The sequence below is a fragment of the Chelonoidis abingdonii genome, chromosome 22, assembly GCF_003597395.2.
Source record: "Chelonoidis abingdonii isolate Lonesome George chromosome 22, CheloAbing_2.0, whole genome shotgun sequence".
Taxonomy (NCBI): domain Eukaryota; kingdom Metazoa; phylum Chordata; order Testudines; family Testudinidae; genus Chelonoidis; species Chelonoidis abingdonii.
In genome coordinates, this window is record NC_133790.1 from 25,104,275 (window position 1) to 25,125,216 (window position 20,942).

General features: G+C 53.2%; 1 protein-coding gene across 1 annotated transcript in view; it reads left to right on the forward strand.

Moving 5' to 3' along the window:
* NOS1 (nitric oxide synthase 1) overlaps nt 1-20,942 on the forward strand; it is a 95,526-nt gene that overhangs the window by 65,545 nt on the left and 9,039 nt on the right. The window contains exons 12-22 of the mRNA XM_032800025.2: nt 821-1,015; nt 2,226-2,311; nt 6,475-6,619; nt 7,101-7,205; nt 7,848-7,906; nt 12,473-12,589; nt 14,876-15,050; nt 16,337-16,475; nt 17,653-17,731; nt 18,987-19,180; nt 19,857-20,026. Coding sequence (XP_032655916.1) covers nt 821-1,015; nt 2,226-2,311; nt 6,475-6,619; nt 7,101-7,205; nt 7,848-7,906; nt 12,473-12,589; nt 14,876-15,050; nt 16,337-16,475; nt 17,653-17,731; nt 18,987-19,180; nt 19,857-20,026 — 1,464 coding nt within the window. The remainder of the gene's footprint in view (nt 1-820; nt 1,016-2,225; nt 2,312-6,474; nt 6,620-7,100; nt 7,206-7,847; nt 7,907-12,472; nt 12,590-14,875; nt 15,051-16,336; nt 16,476-17,652; nt 17,732-18,986; nt 19,181-19,856; nt 20,027-20,942) is intronic.

Here is a 20,942-nt window from a genome sequence, read left to right on the forward strand (position 1 = left end):
CAGCCACTGGGCCCGACACAGATAGTATAGGACTATTTACATCAGCCCTGTGCAAGTCTTTCCCTGGGGGGATTTCTAGCTCCTTTACAGGGCGTGAGTGGCACAAAAAGGGCCAAGGATCTGGCCCTGGGTATCCACATTTACATTTAAAGGGATTTGTGATTTTGGCTCATCCAAGCCAAAACTAGCGATTGGGGCAGAATGTTGCTTGGCACTGGGTGAACCAGGAGAATATCTCTCTGCCTTAGTGTGTCTGCTCTGGGAGGGCAGGGGATACCCATGGGCAGTATCTCAGTCTTAGGCAGCAGTATCCTTCAGCAGCTGTTTTCCTTGGAGTTTTATACGAGTGAGCTGAGAGGACAGCCCTAGCAGAAGAGAGCAGTGGCTGGTCCCAGAGCTGGACACCCAGAGTAACAATCCCCTTTGACCAGCCCACAGCAGAGCTTAGGGAGTTCAGGGTCCCTCCTACCTGTCAACCAGCTCCGCATACTCAGATGAAAAGAAGTTTCAATGTGAGGGCTGTCTTCTCAATCAGACCTCGCCACGGGGCCCTTCCTGATTGTTTCTCATGGCCCATTGCCACTGACAGACGCCTTCCGTTGGAGGGAGAAATTGAGCTTTCAGCCTTTGACTTCTAGACAGAAGCTGTTTGTTGTCCTAATGTCCACTGCAGTTCTTGGTGGGGATGCTCCTTTTTAGCCCTTATGGCAGACTTGGCTCCCAGCCCAGGCTCCTAATGCTGCCTCCTGACTCCTGTCCTCACTGCCCAAGGAGCATTAGCCTGCAGTTCTACTGGCTGTCTTCTCCTTCCCTCCAACAGAGCGACAAGGTGACCATTGTGGACCATCATTCAGCCACAGAGTCTTTCATCAAACACATGGAGAATGAGTATCGCTGCCGCGGGGGGTGCCCTGCTGACTGGGTGTGGATCGTCCCCCCAATGTCCAGCAGCATCACCCCAGTCTTCCATCAGGAAATGCTCAACTATCGGCTCACGCCCTCCTTCGAGTACCAGGTACTACCCAGAGCCAGACATCTGCCGGTGCCGCACACCCTGCCCCTCGCACACAAGGGTACCGTAATGGGCGGGGCAGCTGGATCTACGTCTTCATCCCAGCTGTGGACAGGCTCAGTATCCCAACTGTTGTCTCTCTGCAGGGTGGTGGTGCTTGTTAACAAGCCTGATTGTTACAAGGCATAACCAGAGTCAGGTTTGCCAACCCCTGACACAAGTTGCCTTCCACCAAGGAGGGTGGCTCTTTGCATCTCTGCCAGAGTGTGGAGAATCATTGTGGTCCCATCTTGCATCCTTCATCCCAGGTGAACCGAGCAGAGCCCTGGTCCTCAATCAGCCGTGGGGGGCTGCTGTCGGCCCATGCCAATCAACCCTTCCCTTCCTCCACCGTCTAGCAAACTTGAGCAAGCTGCTCCTGCCAGCTTGGGGATGGAAAATCTGACTCTGGTCTCCTGCCTGGCCATGCAGAGCATGAGCACTAGGTCATAATGTTAGCAACAGAGCACTTAACCCTTCAAATAATGGGAAAAGGGACCCTGGGAAACAAACCTTCATTCGCCAAATGTCTGTGCCCCTGCCGCTTTCATTCAGTCTGGCCATTAGTCTAGATCCCATAAAGAATAACCAGGAAAGGGACCCACTTGTTCGTCTGTGTTATCCATCTCTCATGAACCCAGAGCGTTCCCAGCCCTGACTGTATCCTCCGGGCTTGCATAGCTGCTGAGCCTCTTTCCTAGCCTCCGCCCCTTCTGGAGGCCCTATGGAAAAGTGGAGGTGTGCAGTCCTGCATCTCCCTGCTCGTTAGCTGTCAATGCTTCCTGGGGCAGCCCCACTTCCAGGAGGCACAAAGGGCACGGTTCTCTACCATGTTGTTACGAGCCAGCAACATCCTCGCTGCCATGCGACAGCGTGTTGAAACCCTGGTGCGTGCAGTCATACTCAAAGACATGGGCATCTCTAGAGGGGATCATCTCCAAGCTTAAATAGCTGGGTTGTGGAGGGTAAGATGGGGTTACCAACCATCCCCACAAATAAAGACCCCTGACAAGGGTCTGAGGCCAGCTGGGCCCTAGCAACCAGGCGTTGTGAATGTGTCGAAACAGGCTGTCTTTACAAGCGAATGCACTTCCACTGCCAGGCCCCACACACCTGGCCCTTGTTCAATAACAAAGCTCTGTCCCTCAGCTGATGTCCATCTTTTTCCTCCTAGCCTGACCCTTGGAACACACACATCTGGAAAGGGGTCAATGGGACTCCCACCAAAAAGAGAGCCATTGGTTTTAAAAAGCTGGCCAAGTAAGTACCCTGGAGTAGCTATCCCCACACACTAGGAGCCAGAGCACCAAGATGCAGCACACTGGCCGTTTACTGTTCAGGTTCTGCATGGTGGGGCTGCCACATGCACCTTGAATTACTGCTGAGCGGTCAGACCAGGACTCCCCCCGTGTCTTTTGGAGGCCTCTCCTTTTGCCATGTCATCCTGTGTGGCACAGGAGAGAGATGCCCCAAGTGGTGGGCAGCATTTGGGGCCTGCCACTGGAGCAGTACATGGGAGGGTGAAGGTATAAAATAGCTAAAAATCCTCATCAGGTCTCTTCCTACCAATCAGTTCCTTCTCCAGCAATGTCTCTCTGGTTGTTCCAGTACTTGGCGAGAGACTTCAGATGGCTCCTCTTCCTTCCTCTTTCTGGGGTGATAAGGCCTGATTCTCCTTCCGTCTCCCCCTATGACAATGATGTAACTCCATCACTGTTACTCCCAATTAGCGCTGGTATAAGTGAGAGGAAACTCCTACCCACCGAATCCTCTTCCTTACTATTTGGGATACTTCAGCCGATCGCTCCCCTGCAGTTCGTGGGGACCAAACCCTCTGTGAGTGTGAAAGGAGAATGGCATGGGGACATAAGAGACGGGCTCAAACCAGGATCCTAGATCTGGACAGCCCTTGACATTTTGAAATAAAACCTGGGTCCATATGTCACAGCTAGTCCCCATCCCTTCCATGGGCAGAACAAGCCCCCTAGAGTTGGATATCCCAGAATGCTGACCAGGGATCTGCCCAATTGAGCTGAGCAACTTTGGACAATCTTGGTATTTTATTCCTGGTCTGGAAGCCATGGGGGTGGGGTTGGGGGAGGTATCCCAATACAGTAGGTAGAGTGGCCTAGCAGAGAAAGCAGTGGACTAGGACTCAGGAGACTTGTGTTCTACTTCTGGATCTACTCCTGGCCTGCTGGGTCACCTTGGGTAAGCCATGTCATGCCTCTGTGCCTCAGTTTCCCCATCTGTAAAATGGGGAGGAGACTACTGACCCCCTTTGTGAAGTGCTTTGAGATCTACTGATGAAAAAGCACTATATGATAGCTAGGTGATATTATTTTTAGCCAGTAACATGCATGTTATGTTACAGACAACCTAACCATGGTCAATGATGCTACACAATCATCTAGACACTGCTAAGTCTGTGTCCCTGTTGTTGTGACTCTATTCTCATCCAATATCCCCCATCTCTTCCATTAAGTTAGTTTCCGTGGTGCGTCCATGAAGCCACCATACCATGAATACATTCTTGAGGCCAGTGCCTGGCGCTGAGAGTCTGGAGGAGGTAGAGGATTCAAAAAGATTAAGTGAGCTATTGAGTTAGAAGAGGACACAATGGCTGTTAATTATAGCAGCTCTGTGTGTGAGTACGTAATTGATAAACAGCTTTATAAAAACGTGAACTTGGAAGGTAGGATTTTTAAAGAATAGCCCCTCCGTTGTTCTTGGTGTGTAGGTGGTTTTAATTTTTTTTGTAAATTTACCATTAATTCTGCCTGGCTCTGAGCTAATCTGCTCTTTGACTGCTCCCGCGCACAAGGTGGGAACAGTTGAGCGATCAAAACATTCCTGGCCAGGTGGGGTTTCATTACAAGATGATTTAGATGCTGTCCAGAACTGGTTGCAAAGGGGCCAGACAGTTCATCTCTCAGCTTCCTCCTGGACCCATCTATACTTTTGCCAAGATCTGATCAGTGCCAAGGCTGGGGGAGGCCAGTGGCATCTGAAATGAGTGGGTGAAATCAACATGGAAGGGTGAATTCAGGAGCTGTGTTATAGCGGCAGGTAACAACTATAATGAATCAGACTGAAAGCAGGATAGGAACTGCCCAGAGGCAAGTATCTTGAGACCATGTTGTGGAGGAGTGGGGCCAAATAAATCCAGTTCAGGCTTTTCCTTTCCCCCCCACATTCCAAAAAAATCTCCTCTCTGGGTGAAACTGGGGCAGATTTTGCTAGTGGACACCTTTTACCTGTAACCACATGGGCAGTGGAGAGGCGGGGGGGAGGGGGAGGGGCTTCCCTAACCGATTCTCATTGGCGAGCCTCTGCCTGGTGCATCCAATGTAGCTGCAACTGGCATCCTCGTCAATGTACCGCACGTCTGTTCTGATGAGGGCACTAGAATCTCATGGGCTGCTGGAGCAGGGCTGACACTTATCAGACTTTATGTTGTGTTCCAACTGGGGCAAACGGGACTTTTTCAAGCCACCTCTCAACTGTCAACAAACTAAATCAAGCTGCCACGATTTCCGTGGCGTCTCTGTAACGAGATGCCGTGGCTGATTCTGCCTGGTGTGTTGCAAGAGACACTGGCTAGATCGGGGCCCATGCTCTAGCCTGCCATTTTGATGGCTCCATTTCCAAACTTGGCATGACTTTAGAAACAAGAGAAAACATTGAATATTTTTGAAAGCAGAATTCCGATCCCTGCAACCCAGGGTCACTCTACAATAACAAACAAGCGTGTACAGTGTTGTATTTGCGGCCTTACAGTACAATAAGAAATCTGTCTCTGCTAGACTTTTATTGCCCAGAATGCCTCCACCAGTGGTGCTAAACCAGCACTGGGCGAGGCAGAAGCACTTGTGCAGACAGAGTGCTGATGGCCACTGATGCGAAGGTGCCGTGTCATGTTGGGTGTGTCTACATGGGAGCTGGAAGGTGTCGTTTCTGGCTTGGGAAGATGTACACGTGCTAGCGTTGATCAAGCTAACATGCTAAAAACTGGAGAGTAGTCACAGCAGTGCAAGTGGCAGGCAGGACTAGTCACTCAAGTATGCGTGTGCTGTCTTGGACAGGATTGTACTCCATATGCCTGGTCCCTAGGAAGTATATAGATGGAGATACACCTATCTCACTGAGCTGGAAGGGACCCTAAAAGGTGATTGAGTCCAGCCCCCTGCCCTCACTAGCAAGACCAAGTACTGATTCTGCTCTAGATCCCTAAGTGGCCCCCTCAAGGACTGAACTCACAACCCTGGGTTTAGCAGGCTAATGCTCAGGCCACTGAGCGATCCCTCCCCCTCCTATGAAATGCACCACTGCAGCTATACTGCTATTTTTATCACGCTAGCTCAATCCGAGCTACTGCAGTATGTCTTCTCCAGCTGGCAATGACACCTCCAGTTCCGGTGTAGATACACCCGTAGAGCTGCTCTGAGCTGGGTTACAGAACACAGGGCTTGACACGCTAGTGGGCCCTGTCTACACTAGCACTAGAGCAGGTGGAGATGAACCAATAGTAGTAATGGTGGGAAATTCTGGGGCAAAAGGGGTTTTTATGTAGACAAGGCTAATGGGTGCATCTGCTCAAGGAAATTGATTCCAGCTGCAGGAGATGAAAGGCAGGTGGTTAGAGCCTCTATCTTGCAGCTATTAAAGGGGAGTACGTTGGCTCCTGGGGGTGATCCCCATGGGACTGTTCCCACAAGTCAAGTTATGCCCATAGGTGCTGTCCCCACTGGGGCATGACGGTGAGAAAAATGCAGGCTTTTAAGCGAACAAACGCCCTGGCTGACTGGGGAGGTGCAGGTTCGGTTTAGTTAATAATCGATGCTCTTCCCAGAGCAGCGGGGCCTAGGTGTATGTCCTGGGCCCTGTGCACAGGGAAGGAAGTGTGTGTTTTTCCTTCTTCAAACAAACTCATAAGCCATGTCAACGTCCCTGTTAGTGAAAACAAAGAAAACAGCCATTTCCCAGATGCTGTCTGGGCATGCATGAGTGGAAGAAAGAAAACATTCTCTGGAGGTCTGAGACCCGAGAACATGAGACCGCAAGCTGGCAGGCTTCCCTTAAAGCCAGCAGGGGGACTGGTTCCCACTGCCTAGAGCCCTGTGCAGTCACGTACAGCTGTGCAGAGCGTCAAAGGCTGCCTCTCCAGCCAGGGAGGGGTCTCCAGCCGCTTCGCTTGGCTGTAAATCACAGCTGAGTGGGGTGCAGTGGCTGTTTAAAACAATTCCTCTTCCTTTTCCCCAGACTCTGGAATTCTCACCCCACAGTTGTGAACTAATAACTCCTCCGTGATCACGCAGTCGTGCTTGAAATCTAGGAGAGAGAGAGAGAGATGGGGGGGCGGGAATTGCAGACTGTGCTTCTCATGTCCGAGGATCTTATCGAGGCTTCTACTTGCTTTCCAGAGCTGTGAAGTTCTCTGCCAAGCTGATGGGGCAGGCAATGGCCAAGAGGGTCAAAGCGACCATCCTCTACGCCACGGAAACGGGCAAGTCCCAGGTCTATGCAAAAACCTTATGTGAAATCTTCAAGCACGCTTTCGATGCCAAGGTAGCGTACCAACTCTCTGCCCATGGAGAATGGTGCATGGGGCTGTATGGCTTGCGTCCACCGGGCCCAATGCAATGAGCTGCTGGGCACCCTCAACTCCCGGGGAGTTTCCTAGGAATTACAGGTCCTCAGCACCTTGCAGGATTGGGTCCTGAGGCCAGTTAAGAGACAGAGACTCAGATGCAAACGAAGCTGTCTTCAATGTGAACATATTTGGAGAGGCCTCATGGCCCAGTTTTTCACTCTGTTACCGTTTAGCCCCATGGAAGTCCCCAAGAGGAGCAGAATTTGTCTCTCCTTTAAGTCTCTGGGCCTCCTCCCTTAGCAGTACAGATTGGATCTCAGCACCACGTTCTCTGCCAGATCCTTGTCCTGAGCTCTCTGCCAGTAGAACTGCACTGAATCCAGTGGAGAGACTGGCCCCTAGCCCAGCCAATCTCCCTGTGCGAGGGGCCATCACCAGCATCTCTGTCTGCCTCAGGTGATGTCCATGGATGAGTACGACATAGTCCACCTGGAACATGAAACCCTCGTCCTGGTGGTCACAAGCACCTTCGGCAATGGAGACCCACCGGAGAATGGGGAGGTAGGAAAAGTTTAAGAATTATCCCGGTACTGCACGTGGCAGTAACGGTGTGGGAGGGGGAACAGCACCCACTGATAGGCCTATTCATTACAGAGTAGGGGGAACATTGTGCAGTGGTCAAAGCACATGGCCGAGCCTCACAAGACCTGGGTTCTTTCCCAAACCTGCCCCCCACTTGCTGCAAGACCTTAAGTTTGCCTTAGTTTCCCCATCTGTAGATTGAGAGAACATCTGCCTCACCCCCAGGGAGGCTGTGAGGTTAAATTATTTAAAAGCCTGCTCTTGATCCAAGGTCAGTGGAAGGACTGCCATAGATTTCAGGGGGCTGGATCGGGTCCTCAACACTTAGAGACCCTCTGATGTACAGCAACACGCAAGAGAAAATTATGATTAACCTGTGGATGTGCTTGGTGCTGTACGAACTCTCAAGGCCCCAGTCCTGGCCCCGGCAGGCTTACAGAGCAATAGATGAGTTCAGTCCCAGCGCACGGTGCAGATGATCCACAGTTGGGTCCCACTGGTGAAAGCAGGTGGGGGCCTCTGGAGTGGAGTGGAGTGGAGCAGCCCCCTGGACCCACACTTACCTTTGATGTCCTGTATGACAGCCGGCGGAAGTGACGACAGTGCTGTTTCTCTCTCTAGAAATTCGGCTGTGCGATGATGGAAATGAGGAATCCCAACTCTCACCTGGAAGAGAGGAAGTAAGAGACTCAGACAAGAGCCCCGCATCACTCCCGCCCCAGCAAAGCTGGCCCGTCCCTCGGGAACCAGGCACCACATCTCTCCCTTGGGTTAGCTGGCCTCTGTCCCAACTGAGGCTGCAAGTTTATGGCCTGGGGAGGGACTCGCAGGTACTCAGGCCACCAGTCCAAAGGTCTAGGTAGCACTGACCTTTCCCCTCTGGACCCGGCTGAGATCACAGGTGAAACAAAGCTTGGCCATTTCACTCCACTCCACTGCCTGGTGGATGTTTGTCCATCCAAAACTGGCCTCAGGGTCTGTAGGGACCCAAGTAAGAGATCAGGTCAGGTGGGCTCTGCTGAGGGAGGGGAATGCAGCCTTCTGGAAGAGTTGGGAGTGGTGGAATTGGGCCTGGTATTTCCTGTGCTTTGCTAGAGGAGAGGGAGAACCGGGTCAGGAGCTGCTCTGTGGCCCTCCCAAAAGAACAGGACCCTGGGCAGTTCTTGTACACAAAGCTGATCCAGAATTCCAGTGTTTGGGGGGTTGCAGTGCAGGCTTCGCTCTAGGGGAATGAGTCTATATACCTTTCCTGGCATTAAATCCCTTGCCTGTCACCTCCTTTTCCCCCTCCAACAAGACACTGGCTCCAGCCCAGCAGACGTTCCTGGCCTGGTAAGAGATGGGGCCGGGAGAGGGATACCATTCCTTTCGGTTTGTTTGCCACGGGAGCAAAGCCGGCTACCCTGGCAGAAACACGTGCCTCTTGTAGGGAGTACCAAGCACGCTGGAGCAAGAGCAAGGATGGTCCATTGGGGAAGGTGCAGGCGTGGGACTCAAAAGACGCATATTCAATTCCTTGCTCTGCCACCGACATCCCCTGTGGTCTTGAGCAAGTCACTTATGGTACGTCTCCATGGCAAACAAAATAGGATACAGCTGCAAGTCTCAGAGCCTCTGTCAGCTGAATTGGGCTTGTGCAGTGGGGCTCAAAATAGCAGTATAGACGTTTGGCTCTACTGGAACTTGGGCTCTGAAACCCGGGGAGGGAGAAGAGTCCCAGAGCCAGGCTCTATATGGAGCCAAATGTCTGCACTGCTAGTTTGAGCCCCACAACCCAAGTGGCTTGAGCTGGCTCCAAGACTCACTGCCACAAGGTTTTTCCAGTGTGTAGCCATACCCGCTGTCTGCCTGGGTGAGGGGGAGAAAGAACTGTGAGGTGCTCAGATCCTTTGGCAGTGAGGACTCAAAGCAGACTCCTGTTGCAGCAAGACTGAACGCAGAGCCCAGAGACTGTCAACTAAAGATGGGCCTGCCCCAAACCCGGGATCCAGCTGCTCTGGGGGTTCTGAATCTGGATCCAGACTTGGCACTTGTGCCTTTCTGTAATAGCATCTGTAGCAGGGAGTTACCTGGTCTGGCCTCACGTCTGTCTGCTGCCTCAGTTTCCTCCCTCGGAGCATTCATCCTCAGCTTCATAGGCTGCTGCAGTGCTCTTATGCAGGAGCCTTTAATGTGCTGCAGCCCTGAGGTCACTAAGTCCTCGGGCTTAGCCAGAGTTCTCTCTTGCTGGGGCAAAGCCAGTCCTCTAAGGGCCCCTCTGTCCTTTTTGAGAGTCTTTAGCCCTTTACTGGGCTCGGCTCCAGCCCTCTTGGTCTCCTACCAATCCCTTCTTCCCCTCATTAACCACCAATGGCTGCAGCCACACATGGGTTGGCAGCTTGGGGAAACCCATGCCCACACTCTGTTACAAGTCCATACCATATCCCAAACTGCCCTGTCTTCCCTGCACAGGGCCTCTTCCTGCTTCATCTCCCAGGTCTGCTGTCCTTGGAGTCTTTCTCCTGACTAGTTACCGGCCACCCTTATACCTCACGGCAGGCCTGGGTCTTAGTCACACATGACGCCTGCACTCTCATTCCCTTTGCCAGGGAAGGTGGGCTAACCTTTTAAAGGGCCAGCTCACCCTATGGCCGTGCCATACAGATAAACACCACACCACTAACGCAGAAGTGGAGCCCAAACTGGGGTCACGGCTGGCCTTTGCAGGGACCGCTTTTCATTGCATCTTCACAGACTCTCATGGCCCTCTCCCCTCCCATTCACCCATTCGTCTCATGCCCCTCTCCCCTGCTTTCCATAATGGGATATCATCCCTGAGGCAGCCTCAGCAATCGCTTACATGGAAAAGGACAAGAAACTATGGCATGTATTTTAGCTTCTTTTAATGCAAATTAGCTGCTGCAAACGAAGAGAAGCCAGCACTCTGCAACCAGCCACGTGTCTGTGGCCCAGCAGCAAGCGCCCCATGAACTACTGGTGATCCACAAACCACAAATGTGTAGCTATGCTTTGAACATGCAGTAGTCGTTAAATCAGATTACCACGAGGTGGCAATGTTTCACAGATTTCTCTTCTTCCAGGCAGTTCTAGCTCTGCATTGCCAACCCTAAACACTGAGATTATTTAAAAATAGTAAACGTCTCCTTCTTTTTATTTGCCTTTAAGCCTTGAAGGATCACATTTTTTAGCTCTTCTTTGCAACGATAAGGGCTAGTAACTTTCTTTAAAATGCTGAGATTCTCACATGACTCTAGTTGCTGGGGCTTCAAGGAAGACCCCGAATATAGTGAAACTCACCATAAAATTGCTTTAGGTAGGCTGAAAGGCCTGGGGATGTTAGAGGGGCTGGCTTCAGTTTATTGCAGTGTTGTGCAAAAACACCTCTAAGGCGCATGAGTACTATGGTCAAGCTAAGATTGTGTCCTTCCTTCAAGGAAGTCTGGCTTGAGGTGAGAGCAGAGGACTGGGAGTCAGTTTTCTGGCATCTGTTACTGGCTCTGCTATTGAAGCAAGATTAGACTTGGGCAAGTCACTTAACATCTGCCAGAGTTAGTTAATCATTTGTAAAAAGCTTTGAGATCCAGGTTCCTGCAGAATGGCAAAGTGTTAAACATTTATTGCTGCTGCAGTCACTTCCAAGAACAATTTGAGCTGTTGGCCACTGTCTTTAAGGGCCTGCACAGCCTGGAGCCTGACTATACGACAGACAGTCTCAGTCTTCTACGTCCCACAAAGAGCTCTGGGGACGGTCTTGCTGTTAGCATGGACCTCTCCAGTACCCGTGGCTGGAGTTTCTCAGCACAGGGCACTCCCCACTTGACCACTCTCTCTCTGGGGGAAGCCACCAAAACCCAGGGACAGTGACCTTCCAATCAGGAGGTGGAGAGCACTTGTTTATGTGTCCTGGTAAGGTCACCGTTTCTGAACCTGAGTGTCTAATGCCACTGGATTCTCAATGGGGCCATATTTCGGGGCCTAAATTTCATAAGGATCTGTGCTTGCTGGAGGGGAATGGAAATACCTATAAAAACCCCATCCCAACATTCCAGCGAGTCATGGACCTGCAGCTGGAAGCCAGGTCGTGTAAAACCCTTGCCTGCTACACAGCTGAATAAGGCCTGGGTGCAGGCACGGCTGCCTCTAGGCACCAGCAAACCAAGCACATGCTTGGGGGGGCACATTTTCAGGGGTGGCATTCCGGCCATTTTTTTTTTTGCTTCGAGCGGCAAAAGCCTAGAGCCAACCCTGGCAGCAGCAGCGCATTGTGCACGGGGGGCACCCTGGGGCCACTGCGGTTTCGCCACGGGGGAGCAGCGCCTGCACCTTGGGCTGGGCAGGTTTCAAGCGGGGGACACTCGGGCTGGGGGCCGCCCCATGGGGCACACTGAGCTGCCTGCAGGTGCCGCAGGGTGGCCACCCCCCAGCACTGCAGCTGAGGCTGGGAGAAGCAGCCTGAGCCACCCAGGGACTGTGGCAGGGCGGCCAGAAGAAGCGGCAGCAGTGGGGCCATAAAGGGCAGGGCGCTGCAGTGCAGGGCCCACGTCCTGCTCCCTGGCACTCCGCTCCCTCTGAGGCTACCCTGCCCCGGCTCCTCAGCCCCCTGCTGGTGCAGTCCCCCAGCTCTGCCCTCCCGGGTCCCGGCTGGTCCTGGAGGCAGGAGCCCTGACTGGAGGGACCCTGGGCTGAAGTGTGGCCTGGAAGCCCTGCTGCTTATCTCGACCCTGCCAGCTCCAGACTGGCTGGAGGCGAGGGGGGAGTGGGCAGAATCAGCACTGATGGGGGGAGCTCAGCACTGGGGCAGCAGGAGGTGCAGGGGGCATGTGGGGGAGTGAGAGCCCAGGGCTGGAGTGGGGGGCAGCCAAAAATTTTTTTGCTTGGGATGGCAAAAAACCTGGAACCGGCCCTGGGTGCAGGGCTCTGCTGATGCCATGGTTGAGCCAGGCTGGCTAGCCAGGACTTGTAACAGACTCACTTCCTCTGTGCATCGGGCAGCAAGTAACATACATTGACAGTGGATTGCACCCATGCAGGGAAGGGAGCACAGCTCCCTGCTCTGCTGTCAGCATCACTAGCAGCCTCCCCTGGGGCAGAAAAACAGCAGAACCCTGAACCCAAGCCCTTGCTGGTGAGAGCTGTCCATCCTGCGCCCCAGTTCCCAGCACTCGCCTGCCATCCTACCGCTGGCCCAGTAGCAGGTGTAGAGGTGCCGCGGCTGCCATAACGCTTGCTGTCATTGCTGCTTGCAGGAGCTACAAGGTCCGTTTTAACAGCGTCTCCTCTTACTCGGACGCACGGAAGTCTTCGAGCGATGGACCCGAAGCCAGGGACAACTTTGAGAGCACAGGGCCTCTGGCTAATGTCAGGTGAGCAGGATGGAGAGGGAGGGAGCTGCTATCTTCCTGAGGGCTCAGCCTGTCTCCAGCAGGCAAGGAGAGAGAAGGGATACTGCAGCTGCTGCAAAGGAACTCATACCCCATGTTGTGGGGCCTGCCTGCCCTGTAGCGCACTCTACTGGGCTAGTGTGGCACTGGAGGCACTCCCTGCCTCAGTTTCCCTTCTCTCTGGGCCCCTTAAGAATTCCACAGAGTCCAAAAGGGTGTAAGACACAGTTCCCCTGCTGGGTTATGCTTTATTAAATCCCCAAATAAACTTGAAATAAAGTCTCTCCCTTGGGCTCAGGGGTCACAGAGCCACTGACGCTGTCCTCCTCCTCTTCCGAGCTGTGGGCTCTAGGAGCTCCTTGTTCTGGGAGCCCCTCCCTGGAACTGAGCCCTAGTGGTTTTTATCTGGCTCAGGTGCTCGTTGTTCAGTTAACTACTGTACCTAGATGGGTTTCTTCCCCTTAAATTAGCTGGCCGGGTTAGCTTGGACTGGGGTCCCATTATGGGGGCCGGCAACTCCATGACACCTGCCAAGCAGTCCTGCAGTGCCTCAAAAGTGGTGAGCACAAACCTCCAGGCAGTCTGTTGAGAACCAGGGCCCAAGCCCCAAATTGGTTGGGAGTTCTGTACTTGGATTTCACCGTCCAACCACCAAGTGTGAACTCCTCAAGCACTGTAACAGCCCAGCCATGCAGCCCCAGACTGTCCCCTTGGGCACTCCGAATCTTCTGTCTTGCCATCCAGCTAAGCCTGCCTCTGTGATTGTCTCACACCATCACAGCGCTAGTCAGGTTACGCCCAGTCACTTACCCCGGGTCGATTGCACCTTACTTAGATCTCTCACCAGAGACAACGCATGAAGCCAACCCTATAATAACGATCTAGAGATTTATTATATAGGAAACAAGAGAGTAATGTACAAGGTTAAAGAAGGTAAACACACACACACAAAATGAGTTCAAGCTTAACTTTCAAAAAGTAACAGAAATGTCTATAAGAAGCAAGCTCTATGGGTCCTCTAGGGCTGACCCAGGGTAAGCACTGGGGCTCTTTGAGTTATGCCTAGTAACCCTTGCCCCCCAGAGCCCAAGCAGTATAAAGAGAGAGTTCCTCCTTTTGGGGACTTTTTTTTCCCTTTCCCCCTTGCGCTCTGAGCTGCAAACCCAGCTGATGGGAGGAATTTGCTGTCAAGACTCCTCTTCATAAAGTGGGGAGGAGAACAATCAGCAAAGTCTTTTATCCTCCTCCGTGTTCCTCAGTAGTCTGGTGTTGATGGGCCTGGCTTGTTGGCCAGGCCGTAGCAGCTTCTGTTGGAGATCAGCATGTCACACCAGGCTCATGTGTCTCTTGTGTCTGGGGATCTGCAGTTACAGAGGCTCACAATGCAGAATGCTCAACTATTACCTTAGAACGTGGGCTACAGCTGTTACGAGTGAGATTAATGCCGGCAGCAGCTCCCAAGCATTTCCTAACGTCTCAACACATTCTTATCGTTCTGACACCTGCTTTAGCAATACTACCACCCAGAGGAGCCAGACTGGCTCCAGCTCTGTATTTGCCAATGTTCAGTGGAGGCCTGGGGGCCTGGGCATGAGCTGGCACCTGGTCTGCCAGCACCACAACACCCTGTAGCAAAGATCTCTAAGCAGCTGTGCAACAGGTAAATAGCCACCAGCTCCCTGAGCTAGCCTGACTCAATGTCTCTGTTATATTCACCTACTTCTCCTGCCTGACTTGGTCAGTGAGCCCTGACCCCCTGGGTCCCTAGGAGACTAGTCACCAGGCATCACCCCAGAACCGCTAGGACTAACAAGCTGTGACTCTCTGTGCTTGGTTCATCTACATCCCATAGCCATGTCAGCCCTGGCTCAGTGATCTCCAGCCTCTCCTGCCTGCCACCTTGCTAGCCAGATCCCACCAGTCCCTGCCAGGCAAAGCCAGCCATGTCCCTGCTGCCCTGACATGGCCTGGCAATGCCCATGGTGGTTGATGCATCCGTGGCTGTTTCCTCCCAGAACTGGTGAGGCACAGTTGCCTCTGGAAGGCTTCCTCCCTTGGTTTCAGACAGGAGAAGGCTGAGCCCTGATGCTCTGGTTTTGGGGTGCCGGAGGGCTGCAGAGGGGTTTCAGTGCTTCTCTTTTTTGCCAGTGCTGCTGGGCCCGCAGGCTGGGCAATGACATGTGAGTGCAAGCCGGGATAAGCTGCCCGCTCTCTCTCCTGTCTCTGCTGTCATCCTCGGATAGCTGCAGCTTTCCCGTCTGCTTGCAGGTTCTCGGTGTTTGGCCTAGGATCGCGTGCCTACCCCCACTTCTGCGCCTTTGCCCGTGCCGTCGACACCCTGCTGGAGGAGCTGGGAGGGGAGCGCATCCTCCGCATGGGGGAGGGGGATGAGCTCTGTGGCCAGGAAGAGTCTTTCAGGACGTGGGCTAAAAAGGTTTTCAAGGTAGTCTGCTTCCTTCATCTTTGGGAAGGGGGACAGGGAGATCAGAAGTGGGCAGGGAGAAAGGGCCTGGGAAGCTGCCATTGGGCAAATCTGCTTTCAGTTAAAGTCGGGTCTGAGCTCACCCCTGGGTCCCCAGCACCCTGGCACATTGCAAGTCGTTTGGAGTTCACAGCTTTAGCTGTCCCTGCTCTTTGTGAGGATCCTGCAGCAAAGCAAAGAATCGGAGACCTGGCTCCTCAGGCCTCCTGCCTGTGCACCGCAGCCCCCAGCGGCCTAGACAGGGCGTGGGGACCAAGCTGGTTCAGGTGGCCCAGGGGGCAGTTAGGAGCCCCTCTAGAACCCTAGAGGAGAGCTCAGGATAATGCGGCGCCTTCTCACCAGGCTGGGGTGTCTTCGAGGGTTTGGAGGAGGTATCTAAGTGCGTTCTGGGAGGTGGGTCTGGATTGTGAGGCACCCAGTATGCCGGGTGTTTGGACCCTGGGTTTTGGTTCAGCCAAAGGAGAGGAGCCCTTGGCCAAATGGGGGTGTGAATCGAGTATTGCCAGTCCCACATGTTCAAAAATCACATCAGGCAAAAACAAATTGGCGACCAAGTTAACAATAGTCAGTGCTGAGTTCCATTTACTTGCCTTCGGGTTCTTGAGCCATTACTGGTCATGGCTTTAAGCTTTCCTCCACACCATGAGGGCTAGAAATTTACTCCTTTTATTTTTAAGGAAAGTTGATAGTCTCTTGTAATAAGCCGACTCCAGGAGCTGGGTCATTAAAGAGAAACCTCAGATATCATGAAACTCAGGTCTAATCACGAGAGCTGTCGAAAGAACCTGGGTGTGGAATCTGGACACCTTCAAGTTCTGGAGGTGGTGGGAACCAAGGCTCCAGTCTGGCCTATTATAAAAAGAAGGGGCCAATTCAGATTCCAAACACCCCAAACTCTGGGGTGATCAGAACTGGGCTTCTGATTTAAGCCCATGTGCAACTGAGGAGGGCAAGTTCTAGGGAATATCCCCCATGTTTGTGCGTCAGGGGAGAGGAGGTGATGTTGACGCTAACAGGAGATGTGCCCATGCACCTCTGGCATAATATCTCCCTGAGATGTGCTGGGGGAAACTCACATAGCCTCCAAGCATGGTGCTACATCCTAGCCAGCGCCGTCTCGCCTTCCCTTCCATAAGCATGTGGGTCAGTGTTAGCTGAGAGCAGGCGGTGCCACCTCCTAGGAGCCAGGTTGGGCTGAAGGCCTGGCTGAGCTGGGGGGTCCCCTGACAGCCTGGTGTGTGCTGCAGGCAGCGTGCGACGTGTTCTGCGTGGGAGATGACGTGAACATTGAGAAGGCCAACAACTCCCTCATCAGCAATGACCGGAGCTGGAAGAGGAGCAAGTTCCGCCTGACCTACGTGGCTGAGGCCCCCGAGCTCACACAAGGTATGGCCGCTTGGTCACCGGGGGTCTTTGAGCATGGGGCAGACCCTGGGGCAGATTATAATCCTTGGGGCCAGTGGTGGGCTTACTTGGGGGAAGGGTGCAGGTCACCCTGGACGGAGCTCTGCTGAGACCCTCTCTCTGGGTATTTGACTCTCTTGTCCATATCTCACCCCCACCCCAGATGTTTCCTGTCTCTGCTCTTTCTCCGCTCCCTCCATTCTCTCCCTCCTGCCCTCTTACCTCCCTCCCTCTGGTTCCTTTCTCCTGCTCTCTTTTCTTCCCATATCCTTCACCCAATGTCCAACCCTACTGCTGGATAGAAAACTCCCCCTTGTCCCTGCCCCTCCAGCCCCCATTCAACTTCAAACCCCTCCACTCCCCCCGAATAGTGCATTGTGGCCTGGGAGGAGAATTCCACTGAAGTGTTGTCTGGTTTTGCCTCTTCACCACCCGCTCCAGCCGCAGTCAGGATAGGACGCCCACACTCGGCTGGAGGAAGGGTCTGGAGACAGGTAGCTGCTGGCCTTTGGAGCTGACGGAGGGCCTGCACCAGGGCAGTAGTAGGCTAGGGCAGTGCTGAATCTGGCCGACCTGCTGCTGCCTTCTCTTGCAGAGCAGACACGCTCATTGCTGAGAGAAAGCGGAAGTGGAAATCCAGGAGCGCTCTATGCCACCTGTTTAAAACTCTCCCTCCCATGATGTAGCGCAGAGTGAGGCCAACCCACTAAAACACAGTGCCATTGTGTGGCTCCTGCAGCTGGTAAACACAGCACTGCCTCGGCTCCTCCTGAATTCAGATGCCCAGTTGCCAACCAGATGGTGTGGGCGGCGAGAGAAATGAAGGGTGTGTGTATGTGCATGCGACTAGTGGTTGTTTCTCCATCCCCCTGGTTACCTACGTGCTGAGAGCAGGGAGCTGCTGCAATCATTTGCTCCTTTCACATGGCCCCGAAGGCTCCCTAAAGCTTTCCAGCAAAGGCACTGTGGGTCTCCTGTGGGGTGGAGCAGGAGGGCCCAAGCCAGGGCAGCCCTAGATTCACTCGGCTGCTTCATGCCAGTGCAGGTTCTGAAATGCTGAGTGTGGTGGTGCCCAGCCAGACCCTGGGGGCAGGGTTGCAGCCAGCCTGCCCTCTCCAGTCCCCGCTGCTTTCATCTGATTGAATCTTCTCATCCGCAGGTCTGTACAGTATTCACAAAAAGCGAGTCTATGCCGCCCGGCTCCTCACGCGCCAGAATCTGCAGAGCCCAAAATCCAGGTAGGACTGACAGCCACACATCTCACCCATATATCCAGGAGGCGCGCACACAGTCTGCTCTGGTGCATACACGTGACACACACACCCAGCTCTCTCCAACTTCTTAATTCCAAGCATCTCCGCTATCAATCAGCCAGGCCAGACCTAAAGTGTGCCCTGAGTTACAACATAAGAATGGCCAGACTGGGTCCATCCAGCCCAGTGTCCTGTCTACCGACAGCGGCCAATGCCAGGTGCCCCAGAGGGAGTGAACCTAACAGGCAATGATCAAGTGATCTCTCTCCTGCCATCCATCTCCACCCTCTGACAAACAGAGGCTAGGGACACCATTCCTTACCCATCCTGGCTCATAGCCATTAATGGACATTAAAGTCCTAGCCTCTTTAATCTACAAACCTTACTTCTAACTTGGTGGTGAATGGTTCCTAGCATCCAGTGTAGTGAATCTTCTACGGGTATCTCAGGCATGCTCCTGTCTGTGCAGACCACCCCAAAGTATCCTCAGCCATAATTGCGTCTGAATATGCTTCACCTTTGCTATAGTGGTGGAGGAAGCTATCAACTTAGCGCTGTCCACACACGTGGTTAGTTCAGTACAACTGCATATGCACCACACTCCCGCGTGACATAGTTATACCGAAGTAAGTGTGTAGTGGAGAACTGGCCTCACTTCCACGTGCTTTACAACAGTAGGGCCACATGCACTTCAGTGGAGTTTCTTCTCATGGACACCTGTGGCCCACTTCTTTGATGTGACATTCCAGAACAGTACATGGGCTTCTGCTGCTAGCTCTGCAGCCGGTCAGGGGCTAATTGGTTTCCCTGAGACATTCCTGCTGACACCAACCGTGCTAGTGTCGAAAAAGGGGCAGGGTGCTGCATTCATGGCATGACAGGCGATGCAGAAGTTCCACAAAGGACAGCATTGGGCCAGCGGGCTCAGCTTTCCAAGCTGGGTGCAAAAGAATGGCTCGCAGTGGAGAACACCACCACAGGAAAGTGGGGTGGGAGGCTAGGTCTGAACAGAGGGCAGATTCTTTCCTAAGCGCCCGTTCTTGTTTTCTTTTTGTTAGTTCAACATACGATCATCTGGGCAGACTCTGGGCTGCTCCTGTGCCCTTCTTCCTGCTCCTTAGAAAATCACACCTAAAGAAACAGCTCCCAGAGCTGGGCCTTGTTAGCGCAGGGCTTACAGTTGTCCAGAGGGCTCGTCGCAGTGCTGGATTTGTTTTGTTTTTCACCCCCCTCCCTGCAGTCGGTCAACAATTTTCCTGCGACTTCACACCAATGGGCAGCAGGAGCTGCGCTACCAGCCTGGAGACCACTTGGGAGTGTTTCCAGGCAACCACGAGGACTTGGTCAGCGCCCTGATGGAGAGACTCGAGGATGCACCCCCAGCCAACCAGCTGGTGAAGGTGGAGCTCTTGGAGGAGAGGAGCACAGCTTTAGGTAACCAGGACCAGCACAGACACCCTGATTGGGGCCAGCTGGACCCCATTCCCCTCCCCCCTTGCAAAGTCTCTGGGTGCCATGTGGATCCTAGCAGAGGGGTTTTGGACCACATTCCCTGGTGCATTCCCATAAGGACTGTAGGGTTTGTAACGCTGGTTTTAGCTTCTTCGTCATGAGAGAGTGTCCCCAGATCCACAGCTGAGCTGAGCTGAGCTGCACTCTGGGGCTGTGGGGTGCTCAGAGCAGCCGTGTCGTGGAACAGTAGGGCCATAGGGGAGGGCTTTCTGTTCCCTCTGGCAAGCTGAAACCTCTTCAGGTACCTAGGATGCAAGACCTGAACAACTGGTCCCTGGAAAGTAGAGTTAAAGGGTGTTGATTGGCTGGGCGCACCGAGCTCTCCCAGACTGAACATTCTATGGGCCTGATGCTCCATTGCCCTGCGCTAAGCAGGTGGTAAATGCTTTCTCCCCAAAGCGATAGAAAACTGGGAGAACCAAATGCTGTATCATTAGTGTGGCCGATTGTACAAGGTGAGGACATAGCGAGCACCAGGAGATCATGTCAGTCTCTTCTTTCTAGCCCTTCCTCATTCATTGTCTCCCACTGGAGTCAAAGCCTTCATTGGCTTGCCCAAGGTGGACTGGCAGCATTGTACTGGATTCTCTCCCATCAGGTGTCATCAGTAACTGGACGGATGAGAACCGCATCCCACCCTGCACCATCTTCCAGGCATTTAAGTGCTACCTGGACATCACCACGCCTCCCACCCCTCTGCTGCTGCAGCAGTTTGCCTTACTGGCCACGAACGACAAGGAGAAGAAACGTCTGCAGGTCCTTAGCAAGGTAAATCTGTAGATCTGGTTGGCAGCCTCTTCCAAATATGGGAAGTTTACTTGTCCCATGCTTCTGCTTAATCTTAGACAGTGGTAACCGGAGAACGCTCCCCTCCCCCGAAAAGAGAGAGAGAGAGAGACAGCTCCCTCTCGATGAACATTCCACCTTTCTGTCCGCCTCCTGAATGTCTCAGGATCCATCTGGCTGAGGAAAACTGCTTGTTTATGTAAACTGCTGTCAAAGACTTGCCTTCTCAGATCCTGGAGCCAGATTCCACTGCAGTCCTGGGTGGTTCATACAGAAATGCAGCCTGTGGATATTACATGTCCCCAAGATGCATTCTTCCATCCTGATCAACGTGGTCTCCCACACTGGCTCCTCACCCAGGGCTACTGACACAGTTTAATGAGACACCATCTTTGCACTGATATAACCTCCCTCCTGCCCCCAGCATGCTTTGTGCTCAGTGAATTTAACCTCGCAGCTCCTTGTCTTACAGAGGAGGGCTCTGAAATTAAGTGACGTGCCCAAGATCACATGGGAAGTCTGTGGCAGAGCTGGGGATTGAGTGTACAGCTCCTGATTCCCTGTCTTGATCTCTAGACCCTCCTCCCCCTGAAATCAGCATGAGCATCTTGCACCGCTATTGCTGTGTCTGTGTAGGAGTGTCTGAGCCGGAGATCCCTTATGATTGTGCGGCACGCTCATCGTATATTGGAAGAAGCTCAGAATCCACTGAAGGCTCCGTCAGGAAGGTTTGAGCCCTGAGGAACAGGCCCTAGGATGGGTAGCAATCATGGCTAGAGCCCTGGGTGTCCCCGAGCCCTGTGAGAAGCAGTTGCAGGCATGCGTCTTGGCATCCCCAGCCAGAGCTCTTTCCTCTGCTTCACCCTGCCATGATGCAATGGGTCTGGCCTAGAACAGG